The following is a 27,394-nucleotide window of genomic DNA, read 5'->3' as shown; positions in this document are numbered from 1 at the left end:
AGGCGGAGTCTGGGGGTGAGATGCATGCTGGGAAACATGTGGGGCCGGGGGGGGGACTAGCTAGAGAGTGATGATCCGTGCGGAGGAAGCCAAGGGGGGGTGACGGGATCGAACCCGCCCCCACCCCCATTGCAGCCGCCGCCTTGTGTCCCGGGGAGCAGTTGCAGCGGAGTGAGTGAGAGATGGGAGGGGGGCACAGAGGGGAGCCCTCGGGGTTGGGGGGAGCAGAGAGGGGAGCCCTCCAGTAGCAGGGCTGGGCACTGGGGAGATTGCTGGGGACCCCCCTGGAGCGGGTGGAGGCATTGCTAGGGGATGTAGGGGGGTGGATCATCAGCAGCCTCCCCCCCAGGTCTGGGATGGGGGTGGCCAGGAAGTTGGGGGGGCTGGGGTGAATTGGGGGATTGCTAGGGAATTTGGGGGGGCAGGGCAGTGGGCACCCCTTTGCCACAGAATGGGGGAGGTAATGGAGAGCGCGGGGTGGGATCCCTTGTGCAGCTCTCAAGGCCTTGTATCAGGAGGTCAATGCCCTTAGGGGCTGGACGGGGTCTTTCGAGGTCCTGTCCGTGCTGTGATTCTGCAAGGATCCCCCTATTCCTGGTTGGGGGGAAACTGAGGCACGAAGCAGTGACTTGCCCAGTGTTCCATGGCAGGCCAGTGACAGAGATGGGACAAGCGTGTCTCCGCTAGGCCACCCTGCCCCCTTCGCGGCCTGTCCCCATCTTGCCTGTCATCTCCGGTGGAGATCTCCGCTCGCTTTCCTCTGTCGCTTGGTACCTTTCCAGCCAGGCCTCCTGTGTGCTTTCTGCCCCGCTGCGCCTGGCGCTGGGGAGGAGCTCCACATCCGGAGAGCTACCCCGCCGCAGCCCTCCTTCACGCTCTCCTTTGCTGTGCCGCCCACTGCCACGGATCCACCGCGTCGATGCTGCGCCCCCGCCTTTAACCAGCCCTTTGGAGAAGCCCCGTCCATGGGCAGATCCCCACGGGGTCCCAATCTTCCTTCGGGGTAGGCCTCCTGAGACCGAATGTCCAGACCTCCTGCTTCACCCCGGGAGCTCTGCCCAGCTAAACGCCCCGCAGAGACTCCAGGGACCAGTGCACCCCAGCCCGTGTTTGCAGGGACGCCCGGCGGCCTTTTCGAACCAGAGCAGGGTTTAGTGATCAACTGGAAGATCTCAGGTTAGCGTGGAACAGTGAAGGTTAAGACATGATCTATCTGGCCACGGTGCTGTGACTCCAGTCCCGGTTCTGCCTCTCTCTGTCCCTTTCCCAGCCCCAGGTGAAAGCAGCTCAGCCTTTCCTGAAAGATGCTTCGCCCGCCTCCCTGTCACGGTTTCCACCATCCCCTTGGACTTTCCACTGAAATAGGTCGGCCTTTAATGACCCTTTCAGTCCGCCCCAGACTGCCAGGCGACACACCGTGTCTCCCGTTCTGCCCCGAGAGCAGATGGAACCCTTTTGTCCCCACTCGGCGGCCATGCAAAGTACAGAGGGAAACCGAGGCACGCTTTGGCTTAATTTAAAAAAAAAAAAAAGACGGCATATTCCCACTTCGTCGCACCTACAGACCAGTTGGCAGTGATTCAGCTGCTGGTGCGTTACAGCCCCGGCCGATCATGCTGACCGACGCCTCATTGTTTCCATGTGCCCCGCCACTTGTGTGTTGCTTGTCTTATGCTTAGCATTTCAGCTCCGTGGGGCAGAGACCCTCTTTTTCTTCCATTTGCACAGCGCCTGGCACAATGGGATCTGATCTATTTCTGGGCTCCTTGGTGCTGCCGTATTACAGATAATAAATAACAATAAACCAATGCCACTTTCTTGCTTAGACCAAGCCGGAGATTGTCAAATTTGGAACAGCGACTGCTTTGTGTGTTTGTACAGCACCTAACGCAACTGGGCCCCGCCCCTCTGGGCGCTACCGTAGTGCATATAATAATACCCCTTCTAGAAATCAGACTTAGGAGCTCATCAGTTCGGGCTTCCAACATCAACGGGGCCGTTTGGAACCAGTGCGCGTGCTAACGTCACGCCCCACATAAGGGGTCAGATCCCAGACCACAGAGGTGTTGGGGGAGTCGGTTATTGATATATTGGCTTATTGATATATTTACAGTTGTAACACGCTTGAAGGATCCAGTCATGGTGCATTGTTTCTTTACTGTTCTTGCTGGCCCGGCTCTTTCAGCCTCTTCTTTTCATTTCTTTTCTTTCATTTATGTTTAGCGCTTTCCACGGGTGCTACTGTTGTCCACCTTCGAACATAATCTTGCTGCACACAGCAGCATATTACCCGCCCTGTGAAATTTGTCCTGGCCAAACTCAGTGACACAGTGATTTTTAAATTTCTCGGCATCTTTTTATAACTTGAATTACTCCCACCTGGAGCCTGAAGTGAAAGTTGAGAGGCATTAAAACATGCGTCACCTCTGTGTGCTGGAAAGCAGTTGATTGGAGTCTGTTTAGCGATCTATGTACATTTCAAGTGCATTCAAAAATCAACCACAAGAGCTGTTGGTTGTGTGTGTTGAATAAGTGACACTGGTACTTAGCGGAAAATTTAGTCAATATGTGGTTTTATTTTTTAGTAAAACTAAAGATGCTCTGTGAAACCGCAAATTCTGGGTTTTTTCTGCCTTTTTCCCGTGGTGAACAGATTTCTAGGATCCCTGCTGCCTTCCGGGGATGGACTCCATAATGAAACTGCAGAGGGTGCAGCTGAAATGCAAGAACCTGCATGAATTCCTGAGGGGTCTGAGCCCGGGGATCCTGGATCGGCTCTACAACCACCCCGCCACATGCCTGGCTGTGTTCCGGTGCGTGGGCTTCCTCCCCAAGTCCCCCGGATGGACGGCTGGGTCTGAGGGGGCGAAGGGCAAGACGGGGAGGACTTGTTCCAGCATTGTCCACTAGGGGGTGTCTTGCCCCGAGAGAGAAGTTTGGGCTAGAGGGGCCCATCGGCCTGTTCTGGCCTGGGATTCCTCTATAGGGATGGGATGGGATGGGACTGGAGGACTGGGGACGTTTCTTAGGCTGGGGATCATTGGCTAATTCTGAGAGACGGAGGAATTGTCGGCTTGGGTCTAGGTTGATGTCCTGCCACCCCGCACCAGAGCAATGGGCCCATCTAGCCCGGTATCCTGCCTGCTCCCCTACCACTCCACATCAGACCCATGGGCCCATCTAGCCCGGTATCCAGCCTCCCTGTCATGCTAAATGGGGTCAGAGCCGTGGGTGTGTCTGGCCCGGGCGCACCCCAGTCGAGCCGTCCTACCAAGGATTCTCCCAGGCGCCCCTGGGGGGGGCGGGGGCTGACCCTGTACTTTGTATTTCACAGCGAGCTGCCGGGATTGGCAAAGAACTACGTGATGCGGATGCTCTTCCTGGAGCAGCCCCTCCCCCAGGCGGCTGTGGCATTGTGGGTAAAGAAGGAATATGTCAAGTGAGTCCCGGGCTGGGGGACCATTGGGGCGGCCTGCGGGGGCGGGTAAATGGAACCTCGAACACTGATCTGGGGTCACCCCCACCCCTGAGCCGGTCACCCCCACCCCCTCGCGCCCTAGGCTTGGATTGCAGCTGGCGCCCCCTAGAGGGGAAAGGCGCCATGTCCCATTCCCCGCCTCCCCCAAGCCAGCCTGCCGCTGGGACTGAATGAAAGCCAGCGCCCCCTAGAGAAGAACGGCCCCGTATCCCATGGGTCAGCCGGGTCCCCCAATGTAGTGACCGGTGCCAGAGGAGGTCACAAACTTCCCATCATGCACCTCGCCATTCAAAGTCACCCCACAGCGCCAGATCCCCTTCCTGACCCCCCGGCCGGGGTCCCTGGCCCCGCCGGGCAGCCTGGAGGTGGCTGCGGGCTCTCGGCTCATTCCCGCTTTGCTCTTGCCGCAGGGAGCAAGAGGAGAGCTCCGACGTCCTGCTGGGCCTGCGGCTCTGGCACCCCCAGGTGCTGCCGGGGGGCCTGCAGGGGCTGGTGCTGAACCCCATCTTCAAGGAGAACCTGCGCATCGCCTTGCTGGGAGGGTGAGCGGCTGGGGACGGGGGTGGAGGCAGAGCAGCCGTGTGGGAGTCGAGGTGCCCGGCGCAGGGAGGATGGGGTTCCTAAGGGAGTTGGGTGCCGGCTTCCCGTCGACTGACCCTCTTGGACTGCCAGAGCTGGATGCCTGGTGCTTTTAGGTCCCTCTGGGAACCCCAGCTGTGGGCAGCCCAGCGCCCCCGCGTGTCACTTGGTATCCTCCCTGCTTGGAGAGGGAAACTAAGGCACAGAGCGGGGAAGGGATCTGCTCCTGACACTACAAATCACTGTCAGGCCTGGGAATGGAACCAGGGGTCTTGGCTTCCAGCCCCTCCGGCTCTAACCACTAGACCCTGCTTCCCTCACAGAGTCGGGGATAGAACCCAGGAGTCTTGGCTCCCAGCCCCTCTGCTCTAACCACTAGACCCCACCCCTCTCCCAGAGTAATTTAGTAGCATAGCCCAGTAGATAAAGGAGGAGAAGGGGGGGAAGCCAGGACTCCTGGGTTCTATCCCTAGCTCAGGGGAGGGGAGTAGGGTCTAGTCGTTAGGGCAGGGGGGGTCTGTGAGTTAGGACTCTTGGGTTTTCTCCTCGACTGCAGTGCTGACTTGCTGCATAACCTGGGGCCAGTCGCCATAGAAAAGTCAGCTGTCGTTCACAGCTGTGGCCACCCCGTGGCACTGCTGCAGAAGGCTTGGGTTAATGCCCGGTTTAAAGAGCCTGTTTGATCACCGCGCCGGAAGGCAACCTGTTCCTGCCCCTAGTGAAACCATTTTGCGTCTCACCCCCTGTTCTAGGGGCAAAGCCTGGTCCGACGACACCAGCCAGCTGGGACCGGACAAGCACGCACGGGACGTCCCGTCGCTGGATAAATACGCTGAAGAGAGATGGGAGGTGAGGGATCGGAAACCTTCTGCACTGACCTCAATAGATCTCAGGAATCCTGGCTCCCAGCACCCCCCAGCGCTCTAACCACTAGACCCCACTCCCCTCCCAGAGCTGAGGACACAACCCAGGAGTCCGACACCTGTCTGACCACTAGACCCCAGTTGACTCAACTGGGTGGGCGCTTCTGGGAATCCTTCAACTCCTGTACCAAGATGACCCCGTAAACATTTCCTTAGCCGCTCCAATACAAAGTATCCCAGAGCACTGTGCGTGCTCCGTATCCTTTCACCCACGTGCTGACATGCAGCCACCTCTGGGGTGGGGCGGCTGGGGAGCAGCAGTGCAGCTGCAAGGCAATGTGGGGGGGGGGGGATTTTTGTCTTTGACTAGCGGAACAGGGTCAAGAAGGGCGCGGTGCCCTCTGGGGACGCGAAGGGCAGCACCCGCAAAGGGGTGCACATCGGGAGTGTTTCTGGTTCACTGATCTGTCCATGTCCCCGTCTCCGGCTGGCCCAGGTGATCCTGCACTTCATGGTGGGCTCCCCCAGCGCCGCGGTCAGCCAGGATCTAGCCCAGCTCCTCATCCAAGCCGGCCTGATGAAGAGGTGAGGGGGGACACGGGGCCTTTCCCCTCAAGGGGGTGCCGGTGCTGATCCAGCCCCAGGACAGGTGGGGGGGCTGGTGGCTCAGTGGGGTGGGGAACGGGACATGAGGCCTTTCCCCTCCATTGGCCATCTCAGCAGGGGGGGACTGGACAGGCCACGGACCCCCCCAGCTCCCCTTTTCCCCCTAGAGGCTGGCTGTAGTGATCCAGCCTGCAGTTCGGGGGGGGGCTGATTCCTGATTCCTGTCTCCCACCCCACCCCTCCATCAGCAGCGAACCCGGAGAGCCCCCCTGCATCACCTCCGCCGGCTTCCAGTTCCTGCTGCTCGACACGTCCTCCCAGCTCTGGTACTTCATGCTGCAGTACCTGCAGTCAGCCGAGGTGAGACCCCCCCATGCCCCGCCCACTTTGTCACCCCCCCAATCCCAGAACCCCCCAACGCCTCCCCCTCTGTCTGCCACTGGGATAGTCCCTGTGCCCTGTTCCTCTGCCTACCCCCAAACCTCCCACCCCCTCCCGCACTGTCTGTCTCCCCCCACCACCACCTCCCCACTTCCCAGCAGCTCTGCCTCTTGCCTCTCCCCCCTGCCCCCGCCCCAGGCAGTTTTAACCCCTCGTTGTCTCCTCTGCAGACCCGGGGCATGGACCTAGTGGAGATCCTGTCCTTCCTCTTCCAGCTCAGCTTCTCCACCCTTGGCAAGGTATGGCTGGGAACCCCCCCCTGCTCTAACCACTGAGCCCCACTGCCCTCCCAGAGCTGGGGAGAGAACCCAGGAGTCCTGGCTCCCAGCCCTTTCTCTTGAGCAAATTGATTTGCCTGGGGATTGGATCAGCTGTACCAACCAGGCAGGCAGGAAAATGAAGTCAGTTCTCTCGTGATGCTCTCCAGGGCAGATTGGCTGGCTCTTTGTTCACTTTCACAATCCCCCGCCGCCATGGCGTCGGAGAGCCACACCGGGAAAGGCTATCATGCCCCTGTTACAGATGGGGAAACTGAGGCACAGCACGATCAGGCAACTTCAGTCAGTGAGTCGGCGGCAGAGGCGGGAATTGTGTCTGGATCTCCTTGCCCAGCGCCTCAACCACTAGGCTCCCCTTCCTTTTGCTAACCCGCCTCCTGCAACACCTGATAGAAAACCTCTACAGGGACCTGTCAGCCCTTGAGAGGAGGGGGGTCAAGGGGAACTGCGTGAAATTGACCATACTGGTCAGTTTCAGGCTGGGGGGCTGGAGATGGGTGTTGATCAGTGATGGGTGAGGGGTTGTGGATCCTCTCCCCATGGGGGCAGGGCTGGGAGCCCCCTGACTGGGGGCATGTAGAATCAGGCCAGTCCGAGCTGTGGGGAGTGATCCTGGGAGTTGAATAATTATGTGGGAGCCTCACTGGGTCTGGAAACAAAGTGTCTCTCCCCCCCTACCCTCCCCTCCTCAGGATTACTCAGTGGAGGGAATGAGCGACTCGCTGCTAAATTTTCTGCAACACCTTCGGGAATTTGGTCTGGTCTTCCAGAGAAAGGTACGTGGAGAAGGATTGGGGGGCACCGGCAGAGTTGGGGGGCACACCCCAGGACTGGGCTAGCAGGGGGCAGGGTTGAGGGGCACCGGCAGAGCAGCGCGTGGGAGGAGCCGCGGACTGGAGAAGGGTCTCCCCCGACACCCTGCGTTGCCCCCCTTTGCAGAGGAAGTCGCGGCGCTATTACCCCACGCGCCTGGCCATTAACTTGTCCTCGGGAGTCTCAGGCACCGCCCCGGACACCCACAACCAGGGCTTCGTCATCGTGGAGACCAATTACCGGGTCTACGCGTACACAGGTCAGAGGCCGAGGGGGTCGCCCGCGCAGCTAGTTTCCGACCCAGTGTCCCCTCCTCGCTGCTGCTCCCTTCGGGAACCCATGGCCCTAACGTGGGAAATGCAGCATCCTAACAAGCCAGAAACACAAGAGTACAGGGTGGGGGGCAGGTGAGAGCCCGGACTCCTGGGTTCTAGCCCCAGCTCTAGTAGGGGAGTGGGGTCTAGTGGTTAGATCAGATGGGGCTGTGAGCCCGGACTCCTGCGTTCTGTCCCTGGATCTGGGAGGGGAGTGGTGTCTAGGGGTTAGAGCAGGAGGAGGTGGGAGCCAGGACTCCTGGGGCCACTGATTCCATGGGGTGATGTTGGCCACACCTTCGGGGGGCAGGGTTTCCCTCGACAGGGCCCCGGCCCGACTGTGTCTCCTCTTCGCAAGCTCCGCTGATCCTGCCCCTCCGCCCCCCTCCCAGACTCGGAGCTGCAGATCGCCCTGATCGCCCTCTTCTCCGAGATGCTCTATCGCTTCCCCAACCTGGTGGTGGCCCACGTGACCCGCGAGAGCATCCAGCAGGCCATCGCCAACGGCATCACGGCCGAGCAGGTGACAGCCGGGGGTGGGGACCGGCGCCCAGGGGATCAGACTGACTCCGGGGGGGGATGGGATCGCGCCGGGCAGCCTGTTCCCCGTTCACAACCAACAGGCCGCCCATCCTGCCCCTGGGAAGGGAGAAACTGATCGAACGTGCTTTGGAATGCCTAGCCCCCCTCTCTGCACCCCCCACCGGGAGCCAGGACTCCTGGGTTCTATCCCCGGCTCCGGGAGGGGAGTGGGGTCTAGTGGTTAGAGCAGGAGGGTTCCAGCCCTCCCACTCATCCCTCTGAGGGGACAGTCTGGTAACAGGGAGGGATCATCTAAGATGGGGTTGTACCCCCCAACCCCGGAGGGAGGGACGGACCGGCTGTGGGTGGCTGCTAGGGGGCCCCAGCCAGTAACACCGTCCCCTCCACCTGCAGGTCATCCACTTCTTACGGACCCGAGCGCACCCCGTGATGCTGAGACAGGTGAGGAGAGGGGGGCTGGGAGCCAGGACTCCTGGGTTCTATCCCTGGCTCTGGGAGGGCAGTGGGGTCTAGTGGTTAGGGAAGTGGGGGGGTGGGAGTCAGGACACCTGGGTCCCCAATCTGTATAGCATTGATGACAGGATTTCTCTAACTATCCCTAGGGTTTGGCGTGAACTAGCCTGGCCGAGATGAAAGGGGCTGGGCTGGGAGAACAGCTGATCATTGACCGAGCAGGGCAGGTGAAGGAGGGTCCAGAGACCCAGTGGGCAGAGGGGCAGGGGCAGATCCCATAGAGATCAGGGCCCTATGGGTGCCTAGATGGCCTCCGTGCTTTGCAGCTAGGGGCGGGTCATGGGGCTGGGAGCTGCAGAATGATTCCTCGCCTGCTTCCCCCCGCAGACCCCCGTGCTGCCCCCGACCATCACGGATCAGATCCGGCTTTGGGAGCTGGAGCGTGACCGGCTGCGCTTCTCCGAGGGTGAGTGTCACTGGGGGTGGGGAGGGCTAGACGGGGGGGCAGAGAGGGGGTGAGGGCTGCAGTGGCTGAGGGGGAAGGGACGGTGCCCTGATGGATTCTGATGGGTGTTTCTTCTCCCTCTCTGCCCCATTCCCTCTCCTGTCTCCCCCTCACCTTCCTCCATCCATCTGTCCCACTTCTGTATTTTTCCATCCCTCCCACTTATCCATCCATCCATCCATCTATCAACGTACGCTCCATCCATCCATCTATGCCTCCCGCTATCCGTCCACCCCATACGCCTCCCTCAATCCATTCATCTGGACATCCGTCCATCTCCGTACACCCCCCTCCATCTATCCATCCATCCATCCACATATGCCCCTTGCTATCCGTCCACCCCATACACCCCCCTCTGTCTGTCCGTCCCTCCCTCCCTCCCTCCCTGCCCCGGCCCCCGTGCAGGTGTGCTATACAACCAGTTCCTGTCCCAGGTGGACTTCGAGCTGCTGCGGAACTACGCCCGGGACCTGGGCGTGCTGGTCTTCGAGAACCCGGCCAAGCGCCTCATGGTGGTGACGCCCGCCGGCCACTCCGACGTCAAGCGCTTCTGGAAGAGGCAGAAGCAGAGCTCCTGAGGGGACCCCGCCCCCGGCCTCGAGGGGTGGGCCCGCCGCTCCCCCCCTCCTACATCCGTGGGGGACGGGATCCCACTGCACTGAGTTTCCAGTGGTTAAATCATGAAGCTCACTGGATCTCCAGCAGGGGAAGGGTTAAATCGCAAAGTCCCCCACGCTCCCCTTCCTCCAAACTGGAGATCTTTGGCAGAGCTCTGTGTCTCCGTGCCTTTCCAGCAGGGAAGGGGTTACGTGCTGGAGTGCCCCCCCTTCCCTCCCGTAACAGGGGTGGGGGGTAACTGGTCCCATCCCTCTGCATCAGATTTTTTTGGGGAGGAACTTTGCTGATCACCCTGGACCCCCTGGCTGGGGGTGGGGTCGGACGCACCTGCCAACATGTGACTGAGGGCTGAGATCATGTTAGAAGCAGGTGGGGGAGTGCGAATATGTCTAGGGGGCGTGATTCAGGGCTGAATTATACACCCCCCTGGCTCACAGCACTGCAGGGTGATTCGCTCCCGCAGCCGGAGGAGAAGATCTGACTCAAGCCACTGGAGTGTGGGAGAAAGAGATGAAAGAGCTGACCCTGCTGATAAATAAGGAGTAACTCCACCGGCGTTAGTGGGGCTGATTCCCCTCTCAGCTGGTGTAAATCAGGACTGGCTAAATTGAAGTCACACCAGATTTGCACCAGCGACAGCTCCATGGACGGAACTGGAGTGACTTGGTTCACACTAGCCGAACAGATCAAAATCCAACCTGGACTCCACTGCCATCAACGGGCTGCTCCGGATTGACGCCAGGCTCAGCATCCAGCCCTGTCTCCACTGGGCTCGCTCTGGATTTACACGAGGGGGGACAGGAGAATCCAGCCCAAGGCCTGTAAATAGGTTTTTTTTTCTAGCTTTTGAAGAGAGAATTGAATAAAGCTGCTGTTGGAAAGTTATTTTACTCCCGCCTGGCTGCTGTTCCGATGAGCGTGGTTGTCCCAGGCTGACCCGGGGCACCCCTTGCAGGCGGGCATCATGTTGCGGGGGACCCCTGATTTGATTTTCCTTACACCTGGAGGGGTATCGATAAGTCCAGATGATTAAATGCTAAAAGGTGGAGGGGCTGCTTGGGTCACAGAAGAGCCAACGCAGAATGTAAAATTTCACCCCATTCTTGGTCCGTCTGTCCCCCCACCGGAGTCCAGCGCCCGTCTCTACCCAGCGATCCCTCGGGCCGGCTCTGCCCTTGGAGTTAGGTCCCAACCGGAGTAAGATCCATCTTTGGAGTCTAGGGCCGGGGATGTCTATCTCCTGGGACAGCGGGCAATCCTTGCCCGGCCGGGTTCCAGCCAGCAGCAGGGAGACCCCCTCTTCGTCTTGGGCGTTCCCTTCGAACTGAGTTTGGGAGACTTTTATTGGCTAATCGGCCACCACCAGGACCCAACTCCCCCAAAAAACCAGCTGCCCCCACGGTCAGAAATAACTGATAGGAGACAGGAGGGGGGCCTGGCCTTTCCCCTTTAGGGTGACGTCTCTGTTCAACCGTAGCTTTGGTAACTGGGGGAGTCAGGGAATGGGACACGGGGCCTTTCCTCACCTAGGGGGCGCCAGCCCTGGGCCGGGGGACCGGCTAGCTCCGGGCGGTGGGGTACGGGACGGGGGCTTTCCCCTTTGGATTCTGTTTGCCTCAGGGTTGGAAATTGACTCCACGTGGTGGGCAGCCCTCAAATAGCCCCACCCTGAGCGTGATCCTCATCAGAGGCCGAGGACAGGTTCCTGTACTTGTCCCGGCCTTTCAGCTGTCACTGATTGCTCTCACCTGGCCTCTGTCCACCCTTTCTAGCCCAATTCCTTTCGAAAGGGGCTAGGACGCGCAACTTGCCTGTTGCTAGATAATAGCCAGCTTGTAAACCGACTCAGCCTGCACCCCTTCCCATGGGGGGCCGCGGGACTCTGCCCAGGTATCAACGTCTGTTTGGGGGAATCAGCTGGCGGGATTGGGACCAAGTGTGCCATTTTGGGGCTTCCAAGGGGGCAGCGTGGGAAGGCCAGAAATCCTGGGCTTGAGGAAAGGGCGTTTGCAGGTCGAACGCGGGACTCTTGTAGCAGGGGAGAGGAGAAAACGTGAGCGTGACGCAAACTGATCTGGGGAGGCTATGGAGGCCGCCCGTCCACCGCCAGTTTGTGGCTAAGTCCCAGGACTCCTGGGTTCTTTTCCCTCCTCAGCCACAGCTTTTTGGTGTCCTTTTGTTTCTCTGGTTAGCCACCCGGTAAAACCGTGATCTCATGGATCACAAGGGAGCTAAATTCCTCCATGCGTGGGCGGCGCACCGCTGAACGCCATGGAAAAGTCTAGGACTAAACACTGTGTGGAAAAACCAGCGGGGGGGGGGGGGGGGGGATGCAGCTGCGGGAGTCCAGATAAACAGCAGATGTGGCTAAGAACATAAAAACAGCCATACAGGGTCGGACCAATGGTCCATCTCGCCCAGGATCCTGTCTTCCGACAGCGGCCAAGACCGGGTGCTTCAGAGAGAATGAGCAGAACAGGCCGTCATCCAGTGACCCGTCCCCTGGCAAACAGGCTAGGGACGCTTCAGAGCATGGTCTTGCAGCCCTGCCATAGGTGACACCCCTATAGGGGAGGGTATGCCTGGGACGGTCACAGAGTAGGTGCAGATGGCAGAGCGGGTGCAGGGAGGATGGCAGAGCGGTGGCGAAGATTACAAAGAACTTTTCATCCCAGCTGGGCCTGTCCTCGTCCTTCCCGCAGCGGGGCAGTGATCCAGCCAGCCCGTGAGCGCCCCCGGGCCCGCAATGTGCTGTACTGCGCGTCCACGCATCAGAACCGGCCCGGTTCTGCAGGCAGGACGGAGACACGGCAGGAGCTTGGAGCAGAGGCTTTATTCAACCAGCGAGGTCCAGCAGGGCGCTGGGCGAGCAGGCCGTAGCGACGGAGCGGCGGGGGATCCCAGCAGCTATCCAGAGGGGTGGTGTGGGGCACCCAGGGTGGGGTTGGGGGTGGGGGTCATGGCATGGAAAAGGATCCCAGCAGCAGGGAAACTGGGTGATATGGGGAACACAGGCCAGGGCGGATTTGGGGTGTACGGGGTGAATCTAAGCAGTGGTGGAGCTGGGCAGCATGGAGACCAAAGGGGTGATCAGGGTGGGATCCTGGCAGTGAGGGATGGGAAAACAGCCTGAGAAGCGCAGCATGGGGATGGGGAGGGGAAATCCCAGCAGGTCCTTGGGTTTAGCGGGGCATGGTGGGGGAGGTGCAGGCTGGCTTTAAGTCTTTAAGTCAAAGAATTTGTGGGGGGGGGAGGCATTTCCCGATGAAGTGCCGTGCCTTGGTTTCCCCCCCCAGCCGCAGCGCCCCGGTTACTGCTGCTCGTAATCACGATGCCGGATCACTTGGCAAATCCAGGTGATGAGCTGCCAGTACTCCTCGAAGGAGATTCTCTGATCTTGGTTGGCGTCGAGCTTCGCGAAGATGCGCGCCACGGCCTCCTGGACCTCTGTGTTCTGAAAGGCAGCAAGCAACCGGCACCGGTGCCGTTCAGGGAAGCAGCTGGCAAAGGGCTCTACTGCTGGGCGGGGGTGCGCGCGATGCTGCTGGAGGGGATCAGACTAGCAGGGCGCCCCACAAACACCGACGTGTGTGTGGAGGCGAGGTCAGATACAATCCAAGCCCGAGGCATGCTGGCAGGGCTATGGGGAGCCGGAGCTGGCATATCAGGGGGCTGCGGGCCGGGATTGAGGGACCCCGGCAGAGCCGGGAGGGGGGAAGCCCAGGGCTGGGCTAGCAGAAGGTTGGAGGGCAGAGCTAAGGGGGATTGGCGGTTGATGGCTCCGCTTGCCAGGTCTCACCGTGAGCTGACGGCTCAACTCGTTGCGGAGCAAATGCTGGAAAGCCGCCTGGTCCAGCGCCTTCGCGCCGGGCGGGCCCTTGGCGTAGCGGTAGAAGCTGTCCACGATCACGCACAGGCCCTGTTCCAGGGCCGAGCCCTTCTCGGCCAGCTCGGCAGGTTTCCTTCCATCTCCAAAGCAAAGGCAGACACCGTCAATGTGGGCCCACCAGCCCCAGAGACCTCAGCTGGGAGCCCGTGTCCTGGGACGGCGGGGGGAAATCTGCTGTGGGGGACACCAGACCAGCTGAAGTCTGGGTAAGGGATGGATGGGTGGGTGTATAGATAGATAGGAGGGTGTGTATGGGGATGGATGGATGGATAGAGGGCTAGATAGGGGCCAGATCTGCAATGATGATGGTTGAGCACCGCTTTCTGATGAATGGTCAGCAATTCTAGGTCTTGCCCTTTTCCCCACCAGCTCCACATCTGAACCGTAATCTCTCTAGGCCTCAGTGACCCATCTGTCAAATGGGGATAACAATCCTCCCCGTCTCCCGTTAGATTGTACATGCTTCGGGGCAGGGACTGCCTCTCCCTGTGTGTCTGGGCAACGCCCAGCACCACGGGGCCCTGATTGCGGGTTGTCTAGCTGTTACGCTAATACAGCTATCATCATAGCGAGTGGGCCGGGCGGTTGCTGGGTTCAGGGGGAGTCTGAGCGGTTTGGGGGGACAGCGGGAGGGTGCAGAGAACATCATGCACTAAACTGAAGCGAGACCCAAGGACTTGGCCCATTATCATTGGCTGAGGTAGTGAAGGCGCCATGCAGATGTTCAGGGCCCCAGAATCGACAGTGACGTGTCTCTTACCGCTCCTCTCCCCGGACGGCTCTGGCTGCAAACTCTGCCCCATGGGCGCGCGGGCCTGCGGGGGACGTGCTCCTGGTTTGCTAGAGAGAGCAGAATCGGGAGTGAACACCACGCCCGCTGCTCGGCAAAGAGCTCTCCGCGGCTACTGACTCAGGACGGGGAATGGGCAAGAGAAACACGGGGGCCAATTTAAGGACCGGAGCGCCCGCTGTTGTACAGATTTGTCCTTCACCCTCTGTGTGAATAGGAGCAGGACTGGGGGGGGGGGGCTGTGGGGTTCCTCCCCCTTTGTGGGGGGGGGGGAAGGAGAGAAGCAGGTATCAGTGCCCCTCCTTGGGGCTACACTGAACCTCACAGTCTTTCAGGGGGAGAACCAAGCAGACCGGGACGTCTGGTCATTCAGGGCATCCCCCCGGGGGCTGCGGGGTCCCACCTCCCGTCACTCCATGATGCTCACTCACCTGGGGGTCGGGGGGCTGCCACTCCCAAAGGCCCGGAAAGCCTGAGATCCGAGCGAGCTGTAAACAGAGGCGGGGGGGGGGGCAGGTTGACGGGGGCTATTTTTGGGAAGGGTGCCTCATATGGGGCGAGACAGCTGGTCACGGAGTGGCAGGTGGCGGATTGACAGGGAGGAATAGCTGGGCACGGGGACGGAGAGAGAGACTGTCTCTGACACAGCTGAATCTGGGTCCCTTATCGATGCACGGTAGGAATAGCGCTGGGGAAAGGAGAGGGGCCCGCTGAGATGCAAACGCAGCCAGAGGGGCTCCCTAACCTCTGGGGGGTAGCTCTACACCGTGTTGTAAACCCAGATCTGTGGGACCTGGCTTTGAGCGTCCACACTGCATGGGAAACCCGGATCTGGGCTGTGGGCCCTGGGCATGTGGACATGGTGTTTCCAAGCCCAGGGTTTGAGTGTCCACACTGCTCCGTGAACCGGTACTTACAAGTTACACTGCCGGGCTAACCCGTCCGTGCTGCGCTACTCAGCCCTTCTGACGCCACCGGGCCGTGGCTCGAGCTGGGTCCACACTGCAAAATGACGGAGCTCGGTCACCCTTGAACAAAGAACGCAGGCCACGCTTACGGGAGGAGCGGGACCTCTAGCCTGGGAAGCAGTGACTGATGCTGCGAGACGGAGAAGGGGGCCTGGCCGAGGGGGGGAAACTGCACCCTCCTTGCCGCAAAGGAGGGAAGCCAGGTCACGGAGCAGAGCTGCCTGGGAGCAGGCTGGGAGCGGGGACCCGGATACCCAGAAGGGGCAGCCAGACAGCCAGTGTCCGGTAACAAGTCCCCAAAGCCCCACGTGCAGCAGGGACCATGCGCATGGGGTGGGCTGGGCCTTTTAACTGGGAATGGGGCAGACAGATGTGGCAGAGGCTGTAGAGAGCAGGAGGTTCTTGTCAAGGGACAAGGGGATGGGCTGGGAAGATCAAGCCAGAGGGTGGAGCAGCGGGGTGCGGGGATTGGACCTGGAAGACGGAGGCAATCACCACCCAGGAGGCTGTGGCCCGAGGAAAATCTCCAGGTGGCCGCATGCAGAAATGCTGCTCTAGAGCATGTGGTTTCCTTGCACTCCCGTCTGTCTGGATCCGCCTGTTATCTCCCGTCTGATCCTTGGATCGTTAACTCTCGTCTTTCTGTTCTACATTGACCGGGCTTGTCGGCGCTCCCACGACACGGCTACCGTTACGGAGGGACGCTGTAGGACGAGCGGAAAGGCAGAAGGGGGTGGAGGGCAGCTAATGGGAAGGGACCTAGGGCGAACAGGTAGCAAGTGTGAAAAATCGGGCAGGGGGTTGCGGGTAATAGGCTCCAATATAAGAAAAAGCCCCAAATATCAGGACTGTCCCTATCAAATTGGGACAGCTGGTCACCTTAAATGAACACGGTCAAGGCAGAGATGAGCTGGCAGGGCAGGGGTGGAATCAAAGTATGAAACACCGGGGGAATTCAACTCCTTGCGTCCGGGGTCAGTCGCCTTTCAGGGGGTCTGAGAAAAAGGCAACACAGATTAGCCGTCCCTCACCCTCATGGGCGGGATAAGGGGGTAAACAGAGCCAGTACCTGCGAGTCACGTCTCTTGGGCTCGATGAAGTATTTGTACAGGCAGGTCCAAATACTAAATCCCTCGACAAAAGGGGAGGAACCACGAAATCCAGGCTCTGGTTGATGGGGAAGGACTGAGGAGAAAACAGGAACAGGAGCGCAGTCAAAGGTGGAAAATCAGGGATCTGGAGGGGGACCCTGAGCAGAGGACCCCTGCCAGCCCCCACGGCTCCTCAGAGGCGTCCGGGAATCAGTGGACACAGCCCAGAGGAAGCCTGCCCAGAGATGGGAGCGGACAAGGGACCGGAAATAGACCTCTCAGTCACAGAGCGAACCCCTACCTGCTTCCTCCTCCTGGAGTGATTAATGGCCATCCGGGCCAGCGCCGGGAGTTGGCTGAGGTCTCGCGGCCTCGTGCATGGACCAGGTGGTGCGGGGAGAAGCGAGAGCTTCTGGAAGAGGGGCTGCAACGCCATAGAGGTGCGCCCGGGTCTCCCGCTGCCACCACAAAAGGGACAGGTGTGGGGGGAGGTGGTGAACTGCGCCGGGTACGCGCCCCTGCCTACGGCTCTTGGAGGAGCCACCCAGCGGGCCAGGGCTCCAAACTGGGGTACCGGCTGGCCCACCGGGGATCCTCACGCTCTCAGGTAGCAGCCGGCCCTGCCACTCGGTGCTGGGGGGCAGGACCGGAGGACGAGGACATGGGCAGAGCACAAGCGCGTGCAGCACAGACATTCTCTGGTCGCGGCTCGGAGGCGGAGCGGCTGGATGGGCTCCAGGCTGCCCGGGAAGCTGGCAGGGCGGGTGCCCGAGGACATGCTCCGGCGGGCCGGGGGGTGAAGGATGGGTCAGGAGCACTCCTCCGCAGGACCTGCTCGAGGAAAGCAAGAGAAGCAGGAGGCCAGGCACACACCGGGAGGCCCACGCGCTGGCCGAGCGCCACCGACTCCACCACACCCTGCCATCGTACTCCAGGAGGTCTCTGAGGCTGGCGCACCGAGGACTGCGCCACCGGCCGCTAACGGATCTGGGCGCGGAGACTCGTTTCCAGGTCCTGAGGAGGTGTCAGGCAAAGACCGGCAGCTCAGAGAGGTCGCAGGTGGAGGCAGAAGAGCTGCCGGCTGTATTGGAGGCGGCGGAGGAAGGCAGGTGGCAGCACGTGCCGCGCCGGACGCCCTGCACTGTAACACAGTCTCTGCAGGGCAGGCGGCATGGATCTGGCTGCCCGGTTCTCAGGTGAACCTCGGCCCTAGCAGGAACCTGTAGCAGGAGCGAAGGAGATTAGCCTGGGTCCGTGCTAGGGAGAGGGCACGGTCAGGCTGGTGTTAATAAAGCATTAGCTCCCTACTGGGAATTCCTCGTTCATGGGGAAGAACTGCGAATCCCGACCCCCAGGTTACCCGCACCTGCGGGCGTAGGGTACACAGCTGACGACCTAGTCCGTGTGCAGTCTGCCGACAACCACTGCTCCTTTCTCAAGGGGACAATTCAAGTTACACACACAGGGATGCTGGGACGATAAACCCATTCAAAGACCGTGAGATGCTCACATACGACGGTGATGTGGTGGGGACAGGACATAACCACCATAGACAGACAGACATGCTTGTCCTCACAATCCGCACTCTACCTAGCCTCTCCCGTTCACTAGCAAGATGTTGATCCCGTCTCCCAGTCATGCCAGCCTCCGTTGCCCCTTCGGGCTATCTGTCACGCTGCCCCCTCACGCTGGGGAGGCGTTCACCATCACCGTTCACAATGCCGTCGCGTTGCCCTCCTTCAAATCTCTCCTGTGCCGGGGAACCTGCAGCCAACCTGACAATGGTTAGGGGACTGGTGTGCTAAGACCGCAGCCTGTCCTGCTGAAAAGTGCAGCCACTGGCCCTTGGGGTCCCCCATCTGTTCTCTGTCTTATTCTAACATGGTCAGCTCCTCGAGGGATGATTTAGTTGGGGTTGGTCCTGCTGTGAGCAGGGGGTTAGACTCGATGACCTCCTGTGGTCCCTTCCAACCTTAACCTTCTCTGATACCGTGATTCTTTGTTCGGTGTTGCACAGAGCTGCGTGCTGATCCGTGTCTGGGCTCCTGAGTGCTTTGGTCATATAGATAATAATAGGACAGCTTTCTATTTAACACTTTTTTCTCAGTAAACGCCTCAGTGTCGATGGTTATTCCTCTGATTCCCTCGATGCTGTGATGGCAGCACATTCAGAGCATGGCCACTCCCAAGTTTTACTTCCGTTTTCTGGCTAGCTACTTTTTCTTACATTAAAAAACACCAGTACACAGTTAGCTTTAAAATATATTTATTTATACACGTAAAAAAGGGCTAAGTTTTTCAAGGTACTAAACAAGGAACGAAATTCAGCCATGTCTATAATGCCACAGCAAAGGCTGAAACACTTCCAAGAAAGAAAAAGAAGAACAAATATGCGTCTGTTGTAAACAATTTGGCTGCAGCTGCTCTTGGTCCCTGGATATTAGAGACACAAGGAAGGTGAGTTAATATCTTTTATTTCGCCAGAAGATGGGTTCTGTGCGGCTCGAAAGCTTGTCCCACCAACAGAAGTAGGTCCAATAAATGATACTACCTCCCTCACCTTGTGTCTCGGTTGTAAACACACACTTTATCCGTTTTGGACACTAAGAAGTTGCTTTCTCTCTACCTTCTTTGCAAATTCTCAGAGCAACTCACGGATTAGTTTGTTGTTCCATCACATGGACCGTAGTCAGAGGTATGTTATGGCCCCAATCCAGCCAGGGCTTAGCCTGTCTATTGAAGGCATGTCTACACTTCAAATGCTACAACACTTTAAACAGATGGGAAAGAGTTCTCCCAGCAGCGTAGTTAATCCACCTCCTGGAGAAGCTGTCGGAGGGAGACGTAACACTGTGCACATAGAGGTCTGGGTTTGTTTAACTCCACTCAGGGGGTGTGGATTTTTCACACTCCCCAGCAATGTAGTTATGTCAGTATAGTGCTGTAGTGTAAACCAGTCCTCAGAGTCAGCCCATTGAAATGGAAATATTCACAGTGCATAAGGATTTCCAGGGACAAGATAAAGCCAAAACTTCTAAGAACAGACGCACAAAGAGAAGAGCTGTGCAAAAACAGACTACCTCTTGAAACGAAGCCCGAACAATTCTTAAATAAAAATAAATATATTTTATAGCTTAATAAAGCCGATCAAAAATTGTTCTAGCTGGTTCCCTTCTAATGGGTCCCCACCCTCTCCAGTTTAGGGCCGCTAATTTTGGTTGGCCGTATTCCTGGAGGTTTCCGCACAGGACAGAATCTTTTATTAAAAATTAATCTTTAATTCCTGGAGACGCCAGGACAATCCTGCAGGGTTGGCAACCCTCCTCCAATGCCCTGGGCTGGGCCTGTGTCGTCAGCTAATGTGTCCCCCCCCATCATCTTTGGTTCCCTGGGCTAAGTCTGTGTCCTCAGCTAATGGGTCCATTTCTCTTGGTTCCTGGGTCAGATCTCTGTCCCCAGTTAGCAGATCTCCCTCACCATTTTCTGGGGCTGGGTCTCCATTCCTCTCTCTGATTCCCAGGGCCTGGTCTCTATCCTTGTCACGCGCTAGTCTGGTGAGCTCTTCACTTTCCTGTGAATCCTGCGAACTTTCTGACTGCTGATCCCTCCCAGCAGACCGAGAGAAATGAGTCATCTTACTGAGGAGTTGTTGCGGGTAAGCAAACACTTTTCCTCTACTTTTCATAAAAACACATTTGTATAGCAAGACCAACACCACTCCAAGCAGCAGCAGCAGCAGCAATGGCAGCGGAACCACAGAAAGTATCCAAGACCCCGATTCTGAAACAAGAGAGAGAAAGGTCCCATCACTAAGTGACTCGGTTAAATGGTCCTGGGGCTGCCGCTAGGACTAAGAAGTTCCTGGGGGACAGTGAAAGCTGAGTTTGGCTGTGCACAGATGGGCTTCAGACACCACTCAGAGCAGGGGGACAGAGATCTCTGGTCTCCTCATCCTCCTCGGCCAACCTGATGGAGGGAAACAGGTGAGACCGGGACAGCAGCCCCACTTATGAGGCCTGGGAACCGGGATTTTTAAGATGCTCCATGCTGGAATCGTTCAGATCTTAAGGTTAGAGCGGAGATTTGCAAACTTTTTTTTGCTGGGACCCCTCCTTTGAAAATATTTCAGGCTCTGACGACCCCCCCCCCATGCCATGCCACCCTTACCAGCCTGCGTGGGAGCTGGCATCTCGCAAGCCTCCTCCCCCATAATAACTTTGTGACCCCACCCCACAGGGTCACAACCCCCAATTTGAGAACCCCTGCATTAGAGGGAACCGTTATGATCATCTACTCCACCATTTCCTGACGTGTGGGGAAGGGCTAGACATGGCGGGGAGGGTGGGGTTTGAAGATATATAAATGAAAAGGGGCGGGCACTGCTAACACATGGTGGGGCTGACGAGTGAGGGACATGATTGGTTTCTTTTCCTTGAAGAGGGGGCTCGGCGTTCAGAAAGCTTGGGAACAGGGCCCAAGCAGAATTTTTTCAGGCCCAGTATAAACTTGTAACACGGGCCCCTCCCACACACATACCCAGGGGGGTTGCAGCCTGGGCCCGGTCCCCAGGGCCTCCAGGCCCTGGTAAAGTGTACCCTCTCCCCATTGCCACGAGCTTTCAAAGATAATAGCCAATGGCTCTGCAATCACATCAGCCAACCCCCTCAGCACCCTCGGGTTCATTGCATCCGGCCCCATGGACTTGTGCATGTCCAGCCTTTCTAAATAGTCTTGAATCTGTTCCTTCAGCCCTGAGGGATGTTCACCTGCTCCCTGTTCTGTGCTGCCCACTGCAGCAGTCTGGAATCTGCCCTTGTCTGTGAAGACAGAGGCAAAGAAACCATTTGAGTGGCAAGGAAGGAGCTGGGCGTGGTCGAAGAGGCCCAGAGGGGGAATTCTGCAGTCTGCACATGCTGCAGTCAGGCGAGCTGAGAAAGTCGTGCACCATCAGGAGCTGGAGGCAGGGCATGACCTCGGCAGTGGCATGAGTCAGTGATTTACGAGCGCAGCGAGCCAGCGTGAGCTCTCAGACAGCAAAGCGAGCTCAGGATCAGGAACGCCGCCCTCGGCAGACCCGGGGCCTGATCCTTGTGCATGCGGTAGGAAGGGTCTACACCGGGGGTCCCAGACTTTTTGGCTCGTGGGCCACAAATATCGTTTTTACAAACCCGAAGGGCACCCGCCCAACAGCTCATACAAAATGCACGGATGTCTGCACCACTAAGGACTGCAAGGCACCACCTATTGAAAGGAACATGTTGATGCTACCCTGCTCGTTTTTACAGTCACGATTTTACCCTTACAAATTACTCACGCTAAGTCAGGGTGGGCGGCCGGCTCAGTGCAGGCCAAACCGGGAGGCCCTGGTTTTTAGAGTCCTGCCCCTCCTCAAGCATCGTGGGTCCTGGCTGCTCTGCCAGCAGCCACCCCGGCCCCCCACCGGCTGCAGACAGAAGGAGTCTCCTGTGCCCCTGGCTGCAGCAGGGAAACCGCACGGGCGTCCTGTAGCTCCGTGCGCTCCACCTGGGTCCCTAGGCAGTGGCTCCCTTCTGCAGCCAGGGGAACAGGAGATCAGCGCTCCCCCCCAGCTGGGACCCCAGAGCCTAGGGACCCAGGCAGAGCGCTATGCTGTGCTCCCTGGTAGGGGAGGGGAGCGCCGATCTCCCATCCCCCTGGTTGCAGTAAGGAGCCTGCACTGGTCTTGCAGCCCCGCGGCAACACCTGGATCCTTACAGCCAGTGGGAGGGGAGCGGTGGGCCACTTTGAAAGACCCCCACGGGCCACTTTTGGCCCCTGGGCCACAGGTTGGGAACCAGTGGTCTACACTGAAGTGCTACAGCAGCTGTAGCGTTTTAAGTGTAGACGCTAGATGAGCCATACAGCGGGTTCCGTCCCACTTCCTCCCTTTGCAGAAAAAAGCCCCAAACCCTCAGTTTAAACACCCACCAAATTCTTATGGAAAGCGCTTTCTTCTCTAGGCTGTCTGCAAGCCGCTCTCCTTGCAACGTTAAGAGCCCGGAACGGCTGACACACGTTTTTTAGTTACGGCTGGTTACAGCTGCCTACCGCCCGTCCCCTTTGAACGGCGCCGACTTCCGTTCGTTCCTCCAATGCGGCATTCAAGCGGCTTTGGAAATGCCGACTAGCAAAGGTGTTTCCGGCACGCAAAACTAGGGTCCTTTCCTAATAGCGCTGCTGTGTAAACGGCAAAATGCTTTATGTGCCAACCTGTAATGCAGTGACCTTGCTAAACTGGTTCCAAGCTCCAGACATAGGCTTGCGTATGGGGTGTGCCGGGTGAAAAGTCCCTGGGTGCACACCCTAATAAAAATTCCCTGGATACGCACCCTAATAAAAATTCCCTGGGCGCGCACCCTAATCAAATGTGCTGTGCACGCCGCTGGCTGCAGAAACCCGTTAAGTACAATAATTAGAGGTAATTGGGCCGTTAAGCCGCCATTTGACCCTGCTGCCAGAACTCCCTCACCCAGCTTGGACAAACCGGAGTGGCCTCTCTAAGAATATTACAAAAAAAGGACGGTGACGTCTTTGATGACAGGCAGAATTGAACAGGGCTCTCCCAGCTCCTAGTGGAGCACGCAAACCACAGCACAGCTCCTCTGTTCTTTTGCGTGGAGCAAAGGGGGTGACGAACGTATTCCTGCAAGATGTGACTTGAGCCGCAGCTAAACCATCTGCCTGCAAAAGAGGGATTCCCCTGGATCGCAGCCGTGGTAGGCATTGAACTCAGGGAGGGGTAGGACACACCCCTCTCCTCAGCATCTCCCGTTGGCCAGCGTAGGTGGCTCCCCCCAGAGCACGCAGGCTTTTGGGGAGTGCAGTCTAGCTCTGAACTCATCCTGCTTTACACCCCTGGGGAGGGGGGATCTGTATCTTTACCCGCCACAGGGGGTCCGCCTCTCCTGCTCCAGCCCCACAGCCCAGCACTGGCTCAGGTGGGGCAGCCTCACCCCCCAGCCAGGCCGGGTGGGTGCTGGGCCGGCCCTTCATGACACACAGGGGATTGGGGGCGCAAGAGGCTCTGAGGGGCGCCCCTCAGAGCCTCCTGCACCTCCCGCCCCCTGGGAGTCGTGAAGGGCTGGCCTGACGCGCTCCCCCCCCCAGCGCCAATGGGTCTGGCTAGTCCCTCTCCTCACCTGTTCCCACACGACCCGTCCCTTGGGCTGGGGCTGCAGGGAGGGTACATAGTAAACGGGGTTGTTGCTGGGGTTTTCCATATTCTGGGGGTTGACTGGATGTTTCCACTGGCTTTACACCACCTGAGAAGTGCAAAGAGCAGATTTTTCTGCCTCAAGTCTTTTTTCGGGGGGTCCCTGAGTGCAGAACTTACCCGGCACCTGCACGGTCATGTTTACGACAGCCAAGCAGTTCTTGTACATATCATCTAGAATCCTGTAACAGCCTTCAGCTCCTTTGCTCGCGTTCTCTATCTTGAAGTAGCCACCAGAGAAGGAGAGTGTCTCCTTGAAGGAACTGAGGAGTTTTTCCGAGCCCTCATCAGAGGATAAAATGACATCTTCCCAGGACGAAGTTGTGGTGTTATATTTTTGCACGAAGAAAGATGGCGTTAAAATGGAGTGGGGGACAGGTATCGAGATGTTCCCAGAGTCGCCTGCAGGCACAGCCATGGAGAAGTTTCGACAAGCTGTGAGATTTCAAACAAGAAGTATTTTTAGTGCGGCTTGCCAATCCTGCATCAGGGACTGACCAAGAACTGGGGAACAATAAAGGGGAAGGGTCGGAGAAAGGGCATCCCTGACAATAAACCAGTCAGTCGGTTACTGCATCTGTTTAAGTGAGATGTTACGCTGGGAAAGAATCGTAGCGTTACAGGGGGAAACAAACCCCAGAGCTGTGCTAACCAGGAAGAGCTCAGTTACAGGTGCTGGTTCCCCCACATAATCTTAATTCTGCCCTCTCGGGATGTGACTTGATTGTGCCTTTCAACGTATTGCCAACCCCCAGCCTTCAAATATCATCAGGTTGCCTTAAAATCATGAAATATTTATAAAGAAGAAATGTGGGTGGTTCTGTTTTTTCACCTTCTGAGTTTTCAGCCTGTGTGTGTGCGGGGGCGGAGGGGGTCACTTTCTCAAGCTTTTCTATATAAACCCAATATTTTGGTTTAAAAAAATGGAAACTGAGATGTGTTTATCACATGACTCCAAGCGCTGGGGTTTCAGAAAGGGAAGAACAGAGGAGAGACACAAATATGGGGAAGGGGGGGAGAGTATGAAGAAGAAGAGATTCCAGATCTATATTAAGGCACATGAAAAGCTGCAACACACCCCATCCCTCAGAATTAAATGGTTTTGGCTTCTAATAGAAAACGAGTCACTTTGTTCTGACTCTCCCGAATGTACTTATCTGCAATGCAATTATGCTCGTCCCAATGACACAGGATAGTGTTGTGATCAGGGTCACACAGGAATTTCACAGCAGATCAGGGAATTAAAGCCAGCGCTCAAGCTGCAGACCAGAGCCCTAACCCCTAGACTATTCTGCCACCCTGAGCACCTCCCTGAATCTCTCACCTGCTTTAGTTTTGTTCGGTGCGGATGAGAACCAAGGGCCTGTTTCAAAGCCCCTTCGATGGGAAATGCTCCCATCAACTTCCCTGGGCTTTGGATCGGGTCCCAGCTGGCAGATGAGTTGCCTTTTTCATTGTTAATTAAAAGTGGCTGCTGGGTAGATCAGAATCCAGGCTCCCGCTCTGGCTGGCTGTCGGAGCATGGGAGCTAGATGAAAGTGGCACAAACCGGAGGCTTGTCGAAGGGAAGTTTCCTGGGAAAACATTATTCCCAGTGAAGAAAGGGGAAAGAAAGGGAACAGAACGCCCTTAGCCAGGCGGGCTCCAAAACCCCTGTGCTAGCCCAGAACCAGCCGCCTTAAGATTGAAGGCACTTCTCCTTTCCCAACCATTGCATTTGATGTGTTTCTGCACCAAAGAAAGGGCATGATGCAAACATCCTTTTGCATTTCGCAATTCATTCTATTTCATTTCGCAATGCTGGGCCGGCAGCAGCTGTAGTTAAAGCCAGTGGGAGCTAGAGGGTCTCCAACTCCTGTGCATCCAGACACGTTTGGGTCTGGATTTAGGAGGTGAACTCTGGGAAATATTTTGCAAAACCTGGTCATGGCTTTTAGGACTTTTTGATAGCAAACCAGGGCTTTTTTTTTTTTTTAAACCCTTGATAGTCCATAACTGAGCAAAACTTCTCCAACACAGCTGGCTCTAAGAGAGGATGGGACTTTTTTTTTTTTTTTTTTTTTTTTAAACAAAATGATTTTTAATGATTTGCTACTAAGGAGTTTTTAATATTTGTTGTTGCAAAACCAAAGGGGGTTTTGATCTGAAAATAATGTGACCCCAGCCTTCCTGCGATCCCTTCTACACACTCAGGGCTTGCACGTTTTCCCCTGGGGCTTTGCCCAGACAAGAGCCTGCATTCCTCTATAACAATCAACCCAGAAAAGAAAGATCTAAAGGTTGGAGTTTCCCCGGGAATGAATGGGCAGGGTACAGAGTTAATAAGAGCCTCTCACCACCAATCTAGGACTGCCACACACACACACACACACACACACACTTTTATCACCCGCACCAGATCTGAATTCATCTTATTCGTTCACAAAGCACGTCTCTGCCAAGTAGAGTATAGCGCCCAGCATCCATAACTCCAGTTAACGCTGCACTCAGGACATGCCCCCTTCCCTCCCCCCGCCAATATCTTAAAACCCAAGGTCAACTCTCCCTGCTAGAGAACAGACAGGCTGCAAATCTGACCCCCACTCCACCCCCGGTTCCCGAACCCAGGGGCTGTCAGGGTTGGTCCCTGCGACTGATTCATGTGAGGTGCTGGCTGGATGCAAAGTGCTGGCAATCCCTCTCTCTTTCCAGCTGCTAAACTGCATTCAAAGCTTAACCCCCTCCCCAGATGTTCTTTCCACGCACTGGTCTCTCTCTGCCTTTTCTGTGCCTCTAAGTTTCGCCAGCCCAGCCAGCAGCTGCAAGGATTTGCAACTAAATAACTAGAAATGAAAAATACAGGCTGAAAAAAAACCAAAACATTTTCTGTAAAAATCAACAGGGACATCAGGACAGGACCTGAAGCGGAGTGCTTGACCTCCGTGATTCTCCACCTTTCATGACGACTGTCCCCCTTTCAGGAGACTGATTTCTCTTGCCTACCCCCAAGTTTCACCTCATTTAAAAAACGACTGGCTTACAAAATCAGGCTTAAACACCAGACTCGTAACACAGCCCGCTGCTACTGAACGACGGCTCGCTTTCTCGTTTGGACAAAATAATCCTAAAATAAATCCATTGGCATATAAAAACTGCACTCACGTTTCCGTGCATAGCATACAGAGTGGTATCAACAAGTCACTGTCCGTACGAAATTGTAGTTTGTACGGACGTCGCTAGTGCTTTTCCTGTAGCCTGTTGTAAAACTAGCTAGGTGAGCCGATGTACTCCTGGAAGATCTCTGCGTACCACCAGGGGAACACGTACCCCTCGTTGAGGACCACTGATCTACCTTCTCTATCCACTAGACAAGACATATCCACTCCCCTTTTTCGCTTAGGACTCCCACCCCACACAACGGCAGGGAAGGGGAATTGGCTCTCTTACCTGGAATGTCATCAGAAAGCCCAGATGGGCCAAGTACAACCATGATGCCCAGAAATGCACTGCTCCACTTCATTGCACAGAGGCAAAAGAAAGAGAAGTGATTCTGGAAACTTCTCCAGGAAATAAGTCCCGCCCACCTGACATAATCTGGCCTGTGTAAATCAGCCCGGAAATTCGATGGCTATCAACTGAGAATGCTGGAGATTTATTTAAAAACAACCCTGGAACTGCTTTGCAATGGGATGTGAATTTTCTGAGCCACTGGCAAGATTTTGGCTTTACTACAGGATTGTAAAGGATTCAGACACTTCATCACCCCCACATTTTGTAACTTGGCTGCAAATAAATGCAGCAATTGGAAAAAATTGTACAGTACAACCTCAGCGTTACAATCACCAGTGTTACAAACTGGCCGGTCAATAGGGTGACCAGATGTCCTGATTTTATAGGGACAGTCCTGATATTCGGGGCTTTGTCTTATATAAACGCCTATTACCCCCCATCCTGA

At 56.9% G+C, this 27,394-nt stretch overlaps 3 protein-coding genes across 3 annotated transcripts; 1 reads left to right on the top strand and 2 right to left on the bottom strand.

Moving 5' to 3' along the window:
* Nucleotides 1–38: 38 nt before the first annotated feature.
* GTF2H4 (general transcription factor IIH subunit 4) lies at nt 39–10,376 on the top strand. Its single transcript, XM_067530083.1, has 14 exons — nt 39–171; nt 2,654–2,813; nt 3,335–3,439; nt 3,889–4,020; nt 4,810–4,906; nt 5,417–5,505; nt 5,775–5,886; nt 6,138–6,206; nt 6,938–7,021; nt 7,185–7,317; nt 7,765–7,895; nt 8,309–8,356; nt 8,756–8,834; nt 9,279–10,376. Exons 2-14 carry the CDS (start codon nt 2,683–2,685, stop codon nt 9,449–9,451), a joined length of 1,383 nt encoding a protein of 460 aa, XP_067386184.1. The 5' UTR covers nt 39–171; nt 2,654–2,682; the 3' UTR covers nt 9,452–10,376.
* A 1,941-nt stretch (nt 10,377–12,317) lies between these two features.
* Nucleotides 12,318–14,664, bottom strand: LOC137141272 (protein S100-A16-like). Its single transcript, XM_067530103.1, has 4 exons — nt 14,602–14,664; nt 14,141–14,220; nt 13,291–13,460; nt 12,318–12,945 (listed from the first exon to the last, which is right to left on the bottom strand). Exons 2-4 carry the CDS (start codon nt 14,181–14,183, stop codon nt 12,802–12,804), a joined length of 357 nt encoding a protein of 118 aa, XP_067386204.1. The 5' UTR covers nt 14,184–14,220; nt 14,602–14,664; the 3' UTR covers nt 12,318–12,801.
* Nucleotides 14,665–18,478: 3,814 nt separating this feature from the next.
* Nucleotides 18,479–26,948, bottom strand: LOC137141259 (uncharacterized). The gene is made up of 3 exons (XM_067530085.1): nt 26,887–26,948; nt 23,581–23,895; nt 18,479–20,009 (listed from the first exon to the last, which is right to left on the bottom strand). Exons 1-3 carry the CDS (start codon nt 26,927–26,929, stop codon nt 19,582–19,584), a joined length of 786 nt encoding a protein of 261 aa, XP_067386186.1. The 5' UTR covers nt 26,930–26,948; the 3' UTR covers nt 18,479–19,581.
* Nucleotides 26,949–27,394: the final 446 nt, after the last annotated feature.

Source organism: Emydura macquarii, unplaced genomic scaffold (genome assembly GCF_026122565.2).
Source record: "Emydura macquarii macquarii isolate MOO-44397 ecotype Brisbane River unplaced genomic scaffold, CSIRO-AGI_Emac_v2 contig_3035, whole genome shotgun sequence".
Taxonomy (NCBI): domain Eukaryota; kingdom Metazoa; phylum Chordata; order Testudines; family Chelidae; genus Emydura; species Emydura macquarii.
Note: the sequence above shows the minus strand (reverse complement) of the source record. Positions and strands in the feature narration are given on the sequence as shown.

Excerpts from the sequence above, each read along its gene's own strand:
- LOC137141259 (XM_067530085.1), bottom strand. The coding sequence starts at position 26,929 with ATGGTTGTACTTGGCCCATCTGGGCTTTCTGATGACATTCCAG. Across the intron at positions 23,896-26,886 it reads GCTTTCTGATGACATTCCAG|CTTGTCGAAACTTCTCCATG; the intron begins GTAAGAGAGCCA and ends GAAATCTCACAG. Across the intron at positions 20,010-23,580 it reads CATGACCGTGCAGGTGCCGG|AATCGGGGTCTTGGATACTT; the intron begins GTAAGTTCTGCA and ends CTCTTGTTTCAG.
- LOC137141272 (XM_067530103.1), bottom strand. The coding sequence starts at position 14,183 with ATGGGGCAGAGTTTGCAGCCAGAGCCGTCCGGGGAGAGGAGCG. Across the intron at positions 13,461-14,140 it reads GCCGTCCGGGGAGAGGAGCG|ATGGAAGGAAACCTGCCGAG; the intron begins GTAAGAGACACG and ends TTTGCTTTGGAG. Across the intron at positions 12,946-13,290 it reads AGTTGAGCCGTCAGCTCACG|AACACAGAGGTCCAGGAGGC; the intron begins GTGAGACCTGGC and ends GCTGCCTTTCAG.
- GTF2H4 (XM_067530083.1), top strand. The coding sequence starts at position 2,683 with ATGGACTCCATAATGAAACTGCAGAGGGTGCAGCTGAAATGCAAGAAC. Across the intron at positions 5,506-5,774 it reads CAAGCCGGCCTGATGAAGAG|CAGCGAACCCGGAGAGCCCC; the intron begins GTGAGGGGGGAC and ends CCCCTCCATCAG. Across the intron at positions 8,357-8,755 it reads ACCCCGTGATGCTGAGACAG|ACCCCCGTGCTGCCCCCGAC; the intron begins GTGAGGAGAGGG and ends TTCCCCCCGCAG.